We start from the raw sequence: 16984 nt of genomic DNA on the forward strand, positions 1-16984 counted from the left end.
TTAAAAGTTTCCTACACAGAGAAAGAAGACTCCTGCAGTGTAAGGCTCGTTGGTACCCAGAACGACTAATGGTGATGGGATGTGTAGATTTCTCAATGAAAGTTAGCATTAGCTTAATCACTTCACTGCTTCCCAATCACTTATCTTTTCCACTCTTGAACTCCTTTGGTGACATATTACAATAGCACTTTATCAAAGATACGGTGTTTGTGATCCTTACGGAAAGTCAGCCTCCGCTTCTACTACTTTGTTCTTTTGTTGCAAAGTAGTATAGCGCTGTAGGCAGGTTTAAGTTTAGTTTTCCTTTTCTTTAGAGTCATAAGTAACAACTCCAGTTCTAAGACTTGAGCTTCTGTTTCATATTGCAAGATTTCTAATTCTTTGCTTGGTTGTTCTTTAGCTGTTTGTTCTTTAAATCAGTGTTATACTTGCAAATTTGTGAATTAAAAATACTGTCAGCATAGTTGATCCTCGTCTCCTGCGTGTGCTTATATACTGGTAGAATGCTGTCTCACCACACCACTTTTCAGCATGGCAGGCTGTGCGTGCTAAACATACTTCTGCTCAGCATTTTATTTCATCTTTTTCATTCTGTGTGTGGTAGGTGATGCGTAAGCTTTATGGACACGAAGGAAGGATGGGAGGATGTGCCCTGGGGTCAGGAAGGGGCAGTGGCTGACTACCCATCTGCTCATGGGTAACACCAAGGCTCACCCTCAGGTGTTGTGACCGCAGCATCAGTTCTGGCATGATGTGCTGCTTTTAAAACAATGCCTGGCTTCTTTCTTTATTCCTGCTCCTTGCCAAGAAATGACAATTGAACAATTAAGGCACAAAGCAGATAAGGTTTAGCAAATCATGAACTGTTCTTAATTTGCCTCATTAAGTTGCTGTTAACTACTTAAATCCATCTGCTTAAAAATAATTTACACATCTTAAGTTTGCTCTGGAGAGCAGGTAGACCTTCATTAGAGCAAGTTTTGTTATTAATGTTATCTTTAGGGGGCTTTCAGCTGTTGTGGAAAATACTTTATTTCTTACTGAGCCAAACTTTCCCTGTAAACAAAAGGAAGTAGCACATGTTTGCAACTTGCAGTCTGCTGCCATAAACATATTCTTGGGAACCACTGCCGTTCATTTAGAAACTGGCTTGCTGTGGAGGAGGTTATTTACAGCGTTAGGTAGGTCTGGCTACAAGAAAGGAGAATGAGCTATGTGAATGCCTAGTATCCCTATTATCTACTACTATCCCAAAAAATTAGTCCTGGAGAGGAAGAACAACCAGACCTGTCACGCAGTGCCTCAGCTGTATTTGAGGAGGGGGAACCCTGCTGGCCTACGCCCTGAGGAGAGAGCTGAGGAAAAACAAGTTTATTTGTCTCCCCAGATTTGTAAAGAAACAATTTCACTTACAGAGAACAAATCACCAGAGCGCCACGGTCTCTCCCTCCTATTTCAAGCTGAGATTCATCGTCACTTCAGTTAGATAGCATGTACGCTTCTTTCTGACCTGCTGTGTGTCTCTGTGGTTTGCTGTGGAACTATTGTCCTGGTTCTTGTCAGAGGAGACTATTTCAGCAGTGAGCTAATGGGTTGCTGATACGACTAAGATCATTTGGAGTGCAAGTAGCTTTAGAAATATTAGTTAATGACGGTGTAAGAATTTAAAAAAGGTCTTCTACTCAGTCTGTGGGAAAGAGGTGGATATGATTTTTTGGAATATTAGCTGAGACACAATATTTGACTAAGTATAGATCTTTATCAACAAATTAACTCATTAAAATATTGCTAGGAAATCAATTGGATTTTTTTCAATTGCATGCCATTTATTAAGAAGAAAAATTCTAATATCTAACAGGATGTTAATACTTTGAAGTATCTGAGTGAAAATGTTGCTATGAACTGTAAACATTGTCTTTCTAGTAAGATTTTATTTGGCCCTTTTTGGCAAGGAGGAAGCCTACAAACAGGCTGACTGCACAGGTTTGCACACAACATGCTTTCAGGTGTGTGACAAACCAGAAAAAATACAGGGCTTTTTATAATTGCTTTTGGCTGCAATAGTTGAAGGTATTCTTTGCAACTGCAACTACTCTGCCTTTTACTTTAAAATAAGACTTCCCAAGGAGTCCTTGACTGGAATGCTTTTATGTTTGCCCAGTCATCTGGGCCTACATTTTTAAAAATGGGGAATGAAGAAAATATCTTAATGTGTCTTGTTCGGAAGGAATGGATGTTCTAAAAATGTATACATGTCATTGAACAGAATATGTGGCTTCTGCCGTATTTGATATGCCCTCATACTTCTGTTCTCTTTGCTATATTTGTCTTTATCTGGAAAGAATTTTAGTTCAGGATTTCACTGTGAAACACTTCTTCACAGTGAAACTTCTAAATGACAGAGTTACTTAAATAATCCTTGATCAAGTATGTGAAAATTAAATACATTTTTAAATTTGAAAAATACTCAAAAACATTTTAAACACAATACTTATCTTCACAGATGTCTACTGAGTAGTACCCAGTGCCAAGACGCTGTTGTAAACTCAGTTATTCAAATCACGAGTTGTTCCTTTTTAGTACTCTGGATTGACATGCAAGGTTAGGGCTGATTGAAAAACTTCAAAATATTTTACGTGCAAAACAACTTTATGAGCAAAACAATTTGAGTTGAGCTGAATTAAATCTCTGAATCCATCTGAGCTGTAGCTTAAATAGCAGCAGAGAGTGCTACTCATCGTGGACCTTCCGATGATAAGCTTGGGTAGGGAGCTTTTTTTATAGAAGAGACTTACATGTGATGACCCAAATCTAAAGTTTTCACCACCTATATATTTGCTAAGGAATCTTAAAAATATTTCTTGAGCATTTCTACTCTAGGTACAAGCAAGTTGTCAAGGCATTGTAATCGGTCACAAAAAGTGTTTTAATTTTCAGTCATTTCTAGTTACGGTCCTTACACAAAATGCAGCAAATTCTGCTTTAGTGACACCTTCTGACACTAGCAGAAGACCTGAAGATGATCTTACCAGGGTGCAGTTAATGCATCTGTAGAAGTTGGAAAACTTGCTGTGCTTAAACCTCAGTTCAGCTACTGCAGTGGCCTCCTTTAAACTTCCACCCTCTTTCTGCTATTTTTTGCAGACGGGGAGGGGTCAGGGAAATAGAGACAGATGTATCTCAACGCATTCAAGCTCCCTTGAAATACTGCTTCCCTTCTGTGTGAAAGATACCTGTCTGTGATGTCTTATCATGTGTGACCACCAGAAATACTTCATCTGTCCCTTTCCTGCTGCTCAGTGTCCGGCTGCTGTCCTTCTGACAGGTCTACCCTCTGGTCTAAATGAAAGGCATCAGCTGGGGAGTGGAGGAGCCCGCTGTTCAATGAGAGAAGAGCCTTGAAACCTCCTAGTAGTTAGGCTTTAGAGTGAGGGATGCGAAACAGGAATAAAGACAACACTGCTGCTGGGAGCTGCAAGGCCCTCAGAAGTCCTTAGGCTTACCATGTTTGCTTCTCTCTTGCTGAGTGGGACGAGGATCTGTATCTGAGAGGCTTTTGCAGCTCTGTTCTCTGAACACATGAAGAAGGTGCAAAAAAGGCTCTCAGGGGATGGCTCTGAGTCCTGTGTGTCCCAATGCTACTGGTTCCTGCCTTCCCTCTGCTTTCATCTAAGATGAGATGCAACGTGGAGGAGGAGAAGAGCTGTTGACAGGAGAGAAAGACACTTCTCAAATGACTGCCTGAAGAAGTAGATGTGAAGTGGGGTGTGTTTCTGATAACTGACTTTGGAAACTCACCTGGAATGTGGATTTCTCTGTTTAGAAAATAAACCTTTGCTACTCATCTTCCTGCTTTTTCCTGCCCCTAACCCAGCTGGAGCTGCTACAAGATGAACTCTGCTGAGGGTTCAGCGACCCTGTCCTAGTTGGGGACTGAGTGCATCTGTGAAAGAAATCTGGCAGAGGAGCAGCGCTGACTCAACTGGGGAGTCAGAGCTCAACTGGGGAGGAGGTAGCAGCTTAACAAAGTAGTTTTAAACCGTATCTCTTGTGAAGACAGTCCCTGAGTTGTGCTGACATGAGTCGTAACTTTGAAGTCCTGGGATGGTTTGGTTATTTTTTGTGAAAACCACAGACCATTAGTTCTTGTGTCTGCTTGAGAATGTAATTGTACATTGAAGGAGTAATTTCTAGCCCTTGCATTTGTGGAAGACAGTGACTCGTGACCTGAATGCCCTCCTACTGCTCAGAGCTAGAAGGCTTATGAAAACTCATTGTTTGTAGTTATATCACTGAGTAGCTGGGTGTGAAAAGGCTGTCTAGGAGATACTGAGATACAAGAGACGGGCATGAAGTAATTTGCTCCAAATTCTCAACATGAAACCAAATGGGAAAGCCACAGTCTCTTTACTTGCTCCTTCCTTTGTTTAGAAATTCTTTGGTAAGTAGCAGAGGGGTCAAGAGGCAGCTAGAAAAGTTAGGATAGAAGCATCTGCCAGCTCTAACCTCCTACTCGCATCTTTAGAGACAAGCAGACATGCTGGGACAGGACGGTGCTTGGAGGAAGAAGCAACAGAAGGAGACCTCCAACCTCTCTTTTACACCTTTATCCCAGACAGACTGAATAATACCACTTTTTGAGGTACTTTGGAAAAGGAAGTACCATATATTTTCTTTTTTCCACCCAGTAAAAGGGAACTTACATGACTATAACAGCCATGCTTAGGGCAGTGAATTTCTGGCATTGTGACAAGTTGGTTTTAAACATTTCCTTCAGCAGGCTAAGACTGTTCTGGTGCCAGCGTTTTGGGGGCTGTAACGCTGGGAAAGAAAAGGTTATGCGCTGTTCTGGTTGGAGTCACTTATTAAATCTCATAGAGTGTACTTCTTTTTGAATGAAGGGTCTTCTGAGGGAGCGCTTACCATGCATGGTTGGAGCAGCAGCTCTGAGACTGAGTCAGACCATCAGTAGGCTTTTACACGGGGATGTATGATAGTTCACCCAAAGAGAAATGTAGATAGGTTCTTATGTGGTCTGTCAGCACAGAAAGCACTGACTTCGCATCTGAAATGCAACTTCTGCAAGAAAAAAAAAAGTTACAAAAGAGAAATCTGCGTGTTGGGGGGTCCAGTTTATGTGGTGGTGGATTCTAAGTCAGGCAGCCTTACCCTATAGCACGTGGTATGGCTCTGCATGGCTGCTCAGGTACCATGGAACAGAGCAGGGCTTTATTTGTACACTGCAGAGGCAATTTGCCTCCCTTTTGACTGAAGTAGTTTAAATAAGAACATTTACTTTGAGAAATTCATTAGTCTGTTAAGTAACTACCTTGTTGAAAATTAAAATCTCCTGGAAATTTTGGATTCTCTGTTGTTCATGGCAGTTCATAGCCAGCCATGTGACCTGGTTGCATCCTGGATACAGAGATCTCATGTTTTTTTATATATACTTCTTTACATATATTAAAAAAAACCAAAAAACAAACAAAAAAACACTCCCAAGACCTAGCAGCAAAACATTTAGGTTCTGTGGAATGAAGTTAAAAACAGAGGTTAAATTACATTTTTGATATGAGGGATAGCCTGTGCAAAAGGACAAGTAGTGAAAACATACAGTTCCATGTTTATGAAGTAAGTTTGGAGGGGATAGGGAATACAGTGCAGCCTTGTCCTGCTAAAGGCTTAAAATATTGATAATTCTACAACAGTAGACCTTAAAAACCTAGGTTTGTATTTTGTATAAATTTAAGGTGCTATTATATAACAACTTCAATTTTTTTTTTTTTTCCTCTTTCCCTCCTACAGATCACACATCCGTGGGCGGGCTGGGAGACAGTTTTTATGAATATTTATTGAAAGCCTGGCTTATGTCAGACAAGATGGACACGGAGGCAAGGAAAATGTACGACGATGCAATTGAGGTGATTATAATTCATCGCGTTTTCCCATACAGTGAAACTTAAAGACCATCTTTAATACTTATTAAAAAAAACAAACCACAAGACTGGTTTTGATTATGCAAGTTTTCAGAAATCAAGTGATGAATAATACTAGCTTTCACTCTGAGTACTTTAAAAAGTATTATTGTGGAACACATCTGATGCAGATTATTGTGCTAAAAATAATCAGCTTGTCCAAAATGGTATCATGTAAAAGCCCAAGCTATAGTTTATAAGAAAGAGATCTAACAACCCTAAGATGTGTGCAGAGCGACCAAGTGTTCCGAATCATTCTAGGAGACCAAGTCCTGAATTGTTTTAGTCTTTAAATTATTTTCTAAAACATTTGGATGTTACATTCCATATTTATCTTGTAAAATGTAGTTCATACCTATTCCTTGCTCTGTGGTTCTTTTATGATATGGTCTTGCTCCCTCTCACAGATCAAGTAGTGCTTGCCCAAGCAGGGCATTATGACAGGATGGTTCAGTGGGAATTGGGGTGGGGGCCTTTTTGTGGTGGCTCTGAGCTTTATGCTGCCCAGCTCGTATTTTCTTAGTTTCCCCATACACAGGCATCTTCTTTCATCAGGCTCACTTGTGCCCATATATGCCAATATGACTATGCTACTCTTAAGACACATAGAGAATAACTAAGCTAGTTTTATTCGAGTTAGCTGTGGTACCAACAGCAGCAGTGACTGTGTAGTCTTGTCCAAGTGCAGATACGTGCTTGGTGCCTAATTTGTTCCATGCTCTGTGCATGCTGTGTTTCTTTCAACACAAGCTTTTAAAGCTTAGTTTTAGAGCAGTCAGCCTCCTAAAGCAAAACACCTGGTTTTGGTATTCTCAAAATTCACATTTTAAAAGATATATAGTGAAAGTTCAAGTCCAAAATTGCTTTGAAGCTGTAACATGTCTCATTCCTGACCTGAATTTGATTACATTTGGCTTTCATCTACTTGAACTTTTTCCTTCCCTACATTGTTTTAAAGAGTTATCTGCATCATGTAGCTGGTTACTAACAAAGACACAGTAAGCGTTCTCTCCTGAAGGGGAGATGCGTTCTTTTCTTTAGTCTCACAATATAAAACAGATTTTGAATTATTTCTTAAGCTTTTTTCCTAAGTACTTTCCAGTGTCTTCAGTATGGAAACAAGAATGTAATGGTTCTTCTAATATGTCATTGCCTGGTTTCTTCTCAGTATTCCCCTCTTTACCCAGCCAAGAGCTGCGTTTGCACTCTTAAACTTTGCCTCACACAGTCATCCACTTTCCAGTTGCTTTTACCCTGAAGTTGGTTGTAGTCTTTTTGATTTACTGCTTTCCTGCTACTGTGATTTACATTCCCGATTCCTCAGTGTGTGGCCTTATACTTATCTCTATTAATATACAATTGTTCAGTCAAAACCCATTTTGTCACCTGTTCTGAATGATTTTACAGGACTGACCTTTCCTTTATCACTGTCTATAGCGCCATCAAATTTTGTCATCTGCAAATTTTTTTAGCATTTATTTCTTGCAGATCATTGATAGAAATGCTGCTTAGCACTGAATAAAAGTATCTTTGCAGAATCTTGAAGGGCTGAGGATTTTTCACTGGTTTTTGTTTTACTTTGAACTGTTCTAGAAAGCCAACTTTTAATCCACTTCATATGTACTGCCTTGAGTTTGTTTAGAACTAATATTTTGTACAATACCCAGGAAATTCCGGAAATTCCTAATGTTCTTAATACCAGCATGCACTTGTCAATCAAACATTTATTTTTGCAACCACATCATTCATTTTATATGGTGGTTCTATTAACCTTTTAAAATACTGTTAAAGCATCAGCTGTTTCCCAGTCCTTTTGAACTTCCTTAGCTTTCCATGGTTTACTAATGTCAACATCAGTAGTTCAAAACATTAGTTGAGTACTTTTAATAGACTAAAATACAGTTTAGTAGGTCCTGTGGGTTTAACATCCATTGCGGTTACTGTTGAAGTATTTTATCTTGATTCCTAAACTGTGAGCACCTCAAAATTAGAGGAAGTAAACCATGCTTTTCATCCTCTTCACTGTAAGCCCAGTCTCACGAACATTTTTTATGGGCAAATCTCTGTCTCTTGATGGAGGCACAGCAAAGTAAATTTGGGACCAGATGAAAACACACTGTGGATAGGAGGGAGAAAGAGCTGAGCTGCTCCGGCTTCATGTGTGATATGACCTGCGATGCAAGCATCAGATGGTTTCCTCTTTGGCTTTCTCTCAGCTAAACCCACCCATGTACATTTGAATCTGCATGAACCATACTGATTTATGCATTGTGAAACATCCTTTTGGTTCACAGTTGGTGTTTATCCCAGGTCCTGCTTCACATTGAAAGACATGGGCAAAGAGTCAGTAAGTAGGATTTGTTTTACTTAATTGCAATTTGAATTTTTATTTCAAATCTTAAAATATTTTTAAGAGCCCATGCCCTTACCGTTCTTTTGTTGTTGCGCATAACATAGGTCTTCCTCCATAGCTGACACTTCTTACTCTTTGTTTTTAAAAACTTGGAGCAAAAGCTCTTTGTGTTGTTTATGCAAGCAGAAGGGGAAGGGTGTAAAATACATTCTTCCCACTCATAGCACAGAGTTGGAAATGTTCTCAGCACCCACCAGTCTAAAAGAAGGTCTCTGCCCAGCCACACTTCACTCCCTTAGCTTGTTACAAGGGGGGAGAGTGGAAGATAGACAACCATACCCTCACCCTCAGGTCTTGCAGTAGGCGGTGATATCCCATTACTTGGAGGTATTAAGAGGAAGAAAGATGACAGCATCTCTTTTTCAGATGTTATGATTTCCAATCCATGGATATGAAGCCTTACCCAGGTCACAACATACTCGGTGACAAGAGTATGAACAAGTTCTGTATCCATGACCTCTCCATGCTACATAACATTAGTGAAGTCTTCCACTGTAAAGGACACTTCATTTCTATGTCCTGGTATGTAGATTCACAGCTAAGATAAAAGCTGAAATTGTGAGAGTTGTTGAGAGGTTTTTTTGTGATGATAAATATTGAGGACAGGCCTCTCAACTCTGCTTTCAACATCATCCTGTGGACCTCCCAGATAGTCTGGTTTAAAGTGTCTTTTCTCCTTCTCACATCAGCTGGAGGACAGGGAAGCTTCCTTCTGATCTGTTGCCTTGAGTAGTCTAATGTCTTCCGCTCACAAATTTGGTCCTCACTCTTTCTTACTGCACAGTGTTAGGTAGCTAAAAGGATTCAGCACTGTGTTTGAGTATTACAACAGAGCAAGTACTGCTGCAAGGCAGCTCAGAAAATGCTGGGTTTTTGTAGTCATGAAAATCACAGAAAACATGAACATCAGATAGAAACATTCTGTTTTCACATCATGGTCTATTGTTTTGGGCATTTCACAGAAAAAGGAAGCTTCTTCTATTAGTTAATCTCTTAGTTGATGTGAACTAAGTCTTTTCTTTGGCAGCTTAAGTATACATGTCCACTCTAGTGCATGTATACTACTCACGGTCCAGCTGGACGTGGCTCTGTGGGCCCAGGCATCCAGCCCAGGATACAAATGTCACATCTGTCCCAACCTGCTCAAGCTTTTGTTGTCCACTAGGCAGTGCTCCCAGTGATGCCCAGCTGTTCCTTGTTAATTATTGTCCTTCTTAAACAGTCAGCAAGCAGTGGGTGGTTGTATAAATGAAGTATTTTGAGAGGGTTGCATTTATTTTCTGTTTGGGGATGCTTCCTTTGTGACTCTTAAGATGTAACTTACTAATTAAGTAGCTGACAATTTGATTTCCAGATTTCAGAAACTACCCCTCATACAAGACAGTGACATTCAAGTTCAGAAGATATGTTATCTGTTCAGAAGAAGGGAATGTTGCACCTAGATGATGTTCTGCAGTCAAACCCTGAAAGCAAGTCTAGAGTGAAGGAGTAGCTCATGGAGCAGTGTGTAAATTTTGCCTTTTCTGGCTCTCCTGGTGTCAGCCACAGCGATTTTGTCCCCCTGGAAATGCTTCTGCAACCATTTACTCTTCAACAGTTACAAAATCATAAAAAGATACACTTCAAAAGGGAATGTCATACAACATTTGGAAAAAAAAATGTTTCCTCCAGGAAACAAATAATCCAAACCCTTTTAGGCCTTCTTGCACTTCATAGTAAAAGTGGCTTTCCTTTCAAAAGGACTCCTCAACTTTTATGTACCATATGGTGAAAAAAAAACCTATAATCATCATAATGTCAGTTTTGCCACAGTCTAGGATAATTGAATCAACAGAGCTAATGCTACAGTTCTTAGTATCATCTTCAGTAGCAGAATTTTTGGCAGACCCAATCTTTCCTATAACAGTACTTTCAGAACAAATGAGGCTTGTACAGGTGACCACATCAGGCTCCCAGCAGCAGAAGCCATGGTATCATGCCAGTCCTTGATGCCAATTTGCATGATTGTTAGACAACCACTCTGGCAGCTGTCAGAGACTTGTGAGTTTCTGCTCTGTCAATTATTTCTGTGATCTTGCTGGATCCTGCCATAAGCACAAACTTCAGATCTGTCAGTGGTATTAGTGAAGAAATTAACCCAACAGGAATGCAGACCAGCACTTCTCTTTTATTACCTTCAGAATACACAGGCTCAACAGAGGACAGTGGAGAAATTTCACCATCCAAATGATGTCTCAGTCCACAGTGCAAGTAAGGAGCAGGGCCCTACTGATGATATTGCAATCTTCTCCCAGTAATCCACTGCACTGGCTTTTAGCTAGTACATTCATCTTGGCCGTATGGGGACTACCACATCTCCACTGGCTACATGGCTGAGGAGTAGATTCACATCACTGTAACCATTCAGAAAAGCTGCTGTAAGCACTGCAGCATCTCAAGTCAAGAACATGTCCAGAAAACGATACAGAAACTCATACATATTCAGAAACATGACTATTTCAGATTACTGTTTATATTATCATCTTCCCCAGATAAGGCTCCTAATCCTACAAATTCTGCCTCTTCTAACGGCAATTTCAATTATTTTGTTTTTAGCAAAGTTTTTTGTTGAAGAAAACTTTGGAAGTCTGTCAGATGTTGTTTCAGTACCTGGATGGAGGACTTCTGTGTTATCAAATATCGCTGGATTCAATACAGCTGCTGTAACAGTCCTGTATCACTTAAGCATCAGCTTAAAAAAAAGAAAAAAGTTGAAATACCTACTATAATCACAGAAGAGCTTGAAGCTTTTCATTTGTCCATTTTATTGGGAACAAAAGACAGTCTCACATCATTTTTTTAGTTACAGGGAAAAGCTATTTCACTGTCCAGTTTTAAACCTGAATTACATGTTGCAAGCAATTAATCTGTGTAGTTATTGCTTGAATCTGTATTGTAGCAAACTGCATAGTTTGCACTGCATAGAGAGCAAGGAGACAACTGTGTGCAGCAGGCACAACCTTCACATCTTTAACTGTTTTAGTTATATGCAAGATCCTCTGCCTGTGTGTTCTCAGTACATCTAGTTTTAGTGCAAAATACAGTTGTGGACATTTGGAGTGTAATTTGTTGTAGGTACCAGGAAAGTAATGGAAGACGGTAGGAATTCACTTCTGTAATAGATCTTGTGGGTGGTGAGGAGAGTAGTAAATGCTTTTTTAATGGCACTTTAATCCTTCAGCTCTAATCGGCCTTGGAGTACTCTGACAAGTCACGGGTCATGCACTTAGAAGGAAGTTGTAAACCCATCAGATGGTTATGTGTGGAAGTACAAAGAAGATTTCTGGAAAGAAGATAGGAGTAATGTCTCCATGGCAAAGATGATAATTGTCTTTATTATTATAGGACTCAAACTGTAATGAGATTCTAGTTAAAGAAAAACTGCAATAGATTGGTAGGGATTGTGAGCCTCTCTGAAAGAGGCTTAAGTAAATGTGTTGCTCCATGTAGTTTACAACCTTTGGAAAGTTAGGTCAGCTATTCTCATTCTTACTACCAGAAGAATACCATTTCTAAGTCACAAGCGACAACAAATGTGCAAAGAAAAAGCAGCAGTTGCCTCACCTGTAAAAATAATAATGGTTTTTTGTGAACAGCTGCTCTAACCCACACCCATCCTTTGACCACATGCAATCAGAAAGCTGCTATGGAGGATCAGCTAGAAGGTGGCTGGAACATTCCTGTCACTTCCTATTAAAGACTGACTGAGAGTACCGGTGCTGCCTTTACATTTGTGGCTGACCAAAAATTTCCAATGTGGATATATTTTCTGAGTATGCATAGACTGTACAGCAGAATAAATAGGTACTTCTTAGAGATAACAGGTAGACAAATATTGTTTAAGCCATAAAATATGTGTTGAATTCTCAGCTAAAAGTGCAATGTTACCTATGTCATGATTTTCCTATGTTTGATCTCATTAGCATCGTTTGGCAGTTAGGACTTTTTTTGTGCGCATTTAAATTACGTTCTTACAGCTGTTTGTTCCTGTCGTGCTCAGAAGTGAATTTGAAAGATGATTCTTTTTGTTTCGAAAACAGTACTTTATTCTTTGAAGGAGAGTTGGCATGTAAAACTTGCATGTGAAATAGTATTTGAAAGTCCTCTTAATCTTCTTGTAGGCCATAGAAAAACATCTCATCAGAAAGTCCAATGGAGGACTGACCTTCATTGGGGAGTGGAAGAACGGGCACCTTGAGAGAAAGATGGGCCATTTGACCTGCTTTGCAGGGGGAATGTTTGCCCTTGGTGCAGATGGTTCCAGAGATGATAAAGCTGGACATTATTTGCAACTTGGAGCTGAAATTGCACATACGTGTCATGAGTCATATGACAGAACAAGTAAGATATTTTACTAATCTAGTTATTTCCGTAGTTGAAATACAGAAATTGTTGTAATTATTTTTAAGATTTGTTATGGACCTATGCCTTGTTTAACATGCACTGTTTTTATACCAGTATAATTTTTTTAACATCTGTGTATTTACTTCAGATCTACATCATGGTGAGTAAAAGTAAAACCAGACTTTGTGGTCCCTTCCTGCACATTTATCTCTATTTTTGCATCAGTCAGCTAAGATAGCTTATATGGATGCAGAGAAGAGGAAGGAATGTGTGTGAACTCTTGTCCTCCCAGATATGTAAGGCAGTTTTAATTTCATATATACTGTTCTACAGTTATGTAGAGTGAAAAATTTGTAAATACACCTTTTACTCGTTTTAGCAGTAGTACATTCTGGGTAAGTACAATTAAACTAGAGAGGATGAAGATTAATATGCAGACTGAGATGGCCAAAGACCTGACTAGTGAGGAGGCATTATCAGACTTCGTTGTTGGGCTGGAAGTTTCTCAAGTTTAGTCTTTTGGACCAGGTTTAATTTACATCTTTAATAGTGACCTTGATGCATAAAGTTGAAGTGTGCTGATTACACTTACAGTGGCTGTAAAGTCATAAGGCACAATTACAACAGAAGAGTCTCAGAATACTGAACAGGAAGATCTTGAGGACTGGACTGTCAGAAATAAGAAGTTCACTGGAAAAAAGACAGAAGCTCTTTCTCTAAACTAGGAATTGAAAAATGCCAGTACAGTCCTAGTCTGTATCAGATGAAGAATTTTCAGCAGAGATTAGAGAATATTAACACTGCCTTAGAAGACACGTATAATTTATCATCCAGAATACGCTGTACAAATCTGAATTTCAAGCAGAACAAATGCAGAGAAGGACCAACAGAATGATTAGAGCAACAGAGCTTTTATCTTACAGTGGGAGAATAAGAGAGGTCGGCCTGCTCAGACTACAAGAATAATGCTAAAGAAGGGAATAAATTTGTTGTCTTCTCAAGGGGTAAACACTGAAAAGAGATAGAGTTATTTTAAGATATAAACAACACAGCTGTACCCAGAAAAAGATTTGTAAGCTCACCATGAATAAATGCAGGTTGGAAATTGGAAATAGCTTTGTGTAGCCATCAGAGAAGTGAGCTTCTGAAATAACTTCCTAGAAAAAAAGTAACGGTAACTAAAACTCAAGCAGTTTTAAGATGAGAGTTCATGAATTTATTCCCAGGATTACATAGTATCATTGTATAATTGCCTGTCATTTTAAAGAATTCAATCACATGAGTGATACCTCTACCTGGGTAGCATCAGCATGAAAAAAAAAGGAGAAGGAAAAATATTAGGATGCTTAAGGAAAAATAATGCCTTTGTTGCGTTATGCAAAACTGCATTTAAATGTTTAATACACGCTTAAAAATAAGCAGTGCTAAATTTACAGTTGTTTGTGCAGTCCTAATTTTATTCCTTTAGATGTTGATCTTGTACCCTAAATAAGTCAAAATATAGGGGGGATAAAAGTTTTGGTTACATATTTAATGACTGTATAAGAACACACGCATGCAAGAAACAGACTGGAAGTTGTACAGACAGCTATAAATTTGCAATGCCCTAGTTTTGTTCAGTCATGCAGTCTCAGGAATGTGGATTTTGGTTGGTTGGTTTTGGGTGCGGGGGTGTTTTTCTTTGTGTTGTGGTGGTAGTGTTTTGGGTTTTTTTTTGCCTGGAGTGATTTTTCAGAGAAAACAAAGAACTTCTATGTGCAAAATGTCAACTTCATTATACTTTAACAGCAGGATTTGAGACATAATTGTACACTTTAATGACAGAACTAGCTGGTTACAGAAAAACTCACTTTCAGAGGGCAGACAGTCATCCTGGTTCAGCTGATAGGTTTACGTTTCAGTCGGCAAAGGGGAGAACCTGATCTCTTTCTCCTATAGCCGTGGGAGAACTCTTGACCCATTTGGTGTCCGCAAAGGAGACTCCAAAGCGCTGAGGCTGTGTGTTGAGGATAGAGAGCTCTTCAGATAAACCAACTAGAGCTGTCCTTTCATGCGTCTTTCCAGGGTTGCTCATAATAAGCTGCAGTATACGCCTGGGTGTATAATATTTTGGTATAAAAATGCTACTTTAAGAAGCAACCTAAATTTCCATAAGGGATGAGCGTGAGGAAAAAAAATGCTGTTTCAAGGTCCAGTGTCGGCAAGATCGAAACGGAATTTCACAGAATAAAGCACTTCTGGAAAAGGGCATTATATTGCCAACTCTTAACAACCCGTTGCATATACTGCAGGTATGAAACCCTGTTTAAAAAAAAAAATAATTTGATATTTCAGAAAGCTTCAGGCAAATTAAATTCCGATTTTGCTTCTATCTTTACAATAATGTCATCTAAATCATGGAATACCATCTCCTGAAATTCTGGTTTGAAATCATGCTTTCCATGTCTTGCATAAATAAATAAATACACATTGTGACATGGCAGATGATTTAGGGTCCAGGACTTCTGGGTTTTCAGAGAAAGTCCATTAGAGTAACTTTGATCTGGACAGATTTTACCAGGGTGATAATAAGTAAAATACTCTTGTCTTGCAGTGACAGTCCATGTGACTATTTAGCATTGAAGTGATTATCTGCCATGACATATGTGGCTGGAGATTCTTGATGTATGAGGATTTTTTTAAGGCAATAATAGTATCCTCTCTGGTCACTTTCCCCTCTCATCAATTACTCTGTTTCTTCAAACTCGATCACCCTCTATAAGGTGGAACATTTGTGGTGACTTCAGTCGTCTTTTACAAAACAAGCCTTCACATAGTTTGTCAAGCTAATATAGCCCTTTGACTAGTTCTTGTCTGTTTGCCTCTCTTCTTTATTTACTTGTCTTTGGGACTGAAGTTATTACAATTGATGTTAAAAGTCACTTGTTGAATTATAATTGCCCAGACTCTCATTGTTTCTAAAACCATCTCTTTGGTCCCTTGGATGCATTTGCTTCTATTGATGGCTTCTAACACCCTTGAGGTCTTAGTCCATTATGAACTCTTCTCTGCCTTCTGGTCTACCCCTTGATGTCAAGCGTTCCGTCACCATCCAGTTTGTGGTCTCAGTAGCAGATCTTAATGGTGTTTAGGAGCTGTTGCCCTAGCAGACAATAATACTCTCCCAGCTGACAGGTGGAGGAGCAGATTGTATTGCAGGAGTCCTACATAAGCCTAGTTGGGTTTCAGTGCTCCCAAACATATCTAACCAGTTGCCCGACTCAAATACTCCTTTTAGGTGCCCCAGACACATGATGAAAAGATGTGTGTTTTGCCACAAATTGTTTGGGGAAGATTGAGGACCACCCTGCCAGGTACAAGCATCCTGCTTTTTCACCTCTTCACTGGTGAAAAAATATACTCTGCTGCCCATCCTTTCCATTTTGGCAACAGCAATCACTTTGCCATGTAACCAGCAAAAGTTGCCACATGGTTGCAGATCTGCACATGTTGCAGACTGGATTATTTGCCTTAGCCTTGGCATCATTGGAATAAGAGCTTTCCACTGACACTTTGGGTGTTCCTTAGTCCCCTGGAATATGTATCAGTGAACCCTTTCAAGTTTTTTGGATGCTCACACTGCATCACTGGGGTTGTTGAAGATTTTAGGACATTTCTTAACTTGATTGGAAGTGTGGCACACGTTAAAGCACACCATCACCTTTTGGACAGGTTGTTGCTGGCCTGACACTATGCCACATCTCCCAAAATATAAATAAGGCCAACCTCAGATCTGTGAAGCTACCTTTGAGAGGCCAGAGCCTATTGCACCTACATGTCTTGCTGGGTCAAGCAAAGATATTCTATCTCGGCCCACACAACTCAGTTTCTTTGTCATTATATAACATCATTATCGTTGGTAGTTGCTGCTGCTTTAGTCAGGACTAATCTATACCAAGATGAATAGTTTTTTTCATGGAGAAAGGGTGAGACCCCATTTTGGACTTACGAAGACTGCATGTGTTCATACATAAGCTCAGTTCAGAATAGTGATGGAGGAGATGATCCCAGCTCTACAGAGAGGAGAACTTCTGTCTCTTGAATTCAAGGATACCTTATTCTACATCTCAGTCAAAACAGATAACAGGAGGTATGTCTCATAGAAATAGAACCATTCCAGTTCAAAAGTCAGTTGCTTGACTTCTGTACAGATCTCAGGTTTTTCATACGGTAC

General features: G+C 39.5%; 1 protein-coding gene across 2 annotated transcripts in view; it reads left to right on the forward strand.

The window, feature by feature from the left end:
- The window catches only part of MAN1A2 (mannosidase alpha class 1A member 2), a 152471-nt gene that overhangs the window by 112611 nt on the left and 22876 nt on the right, over positions 1 to 16984 (forward strand). For both annotated transcript variants that reach the window (XM_064465135.1, XM_064465144.1), the window contains exons 9-10: positions 5806 to 5921; positions 12549 to 12768. In XM_064465135.1, the coding sequence (XP_064321205.1) occupies positions 5806 to 5921; positions 12549 to 12768 (336 nt within the window). The remainder of the gene's footprint in view (positions 1 to 5805; positions 5922 to 12548; positions 12769 to 16984) is intronic.

The sequence above is a fragment of the Phalacrocorax carbo genome, chromosome 1, assembly GCF_963921805.1.
Source record: "Phalacrocorax carbo chromosome 1, bPhaCar2.1, whole genome shotgun sequence".
In the NCBI taxonomy this organism is placed as follows: domain Eukaryota; kingdom Metazoa; phylum Chordata; class Aves; order Suliformes; family Phalacrocoracidae; genus Phalacrocorax; species Phalacrocorax carbo.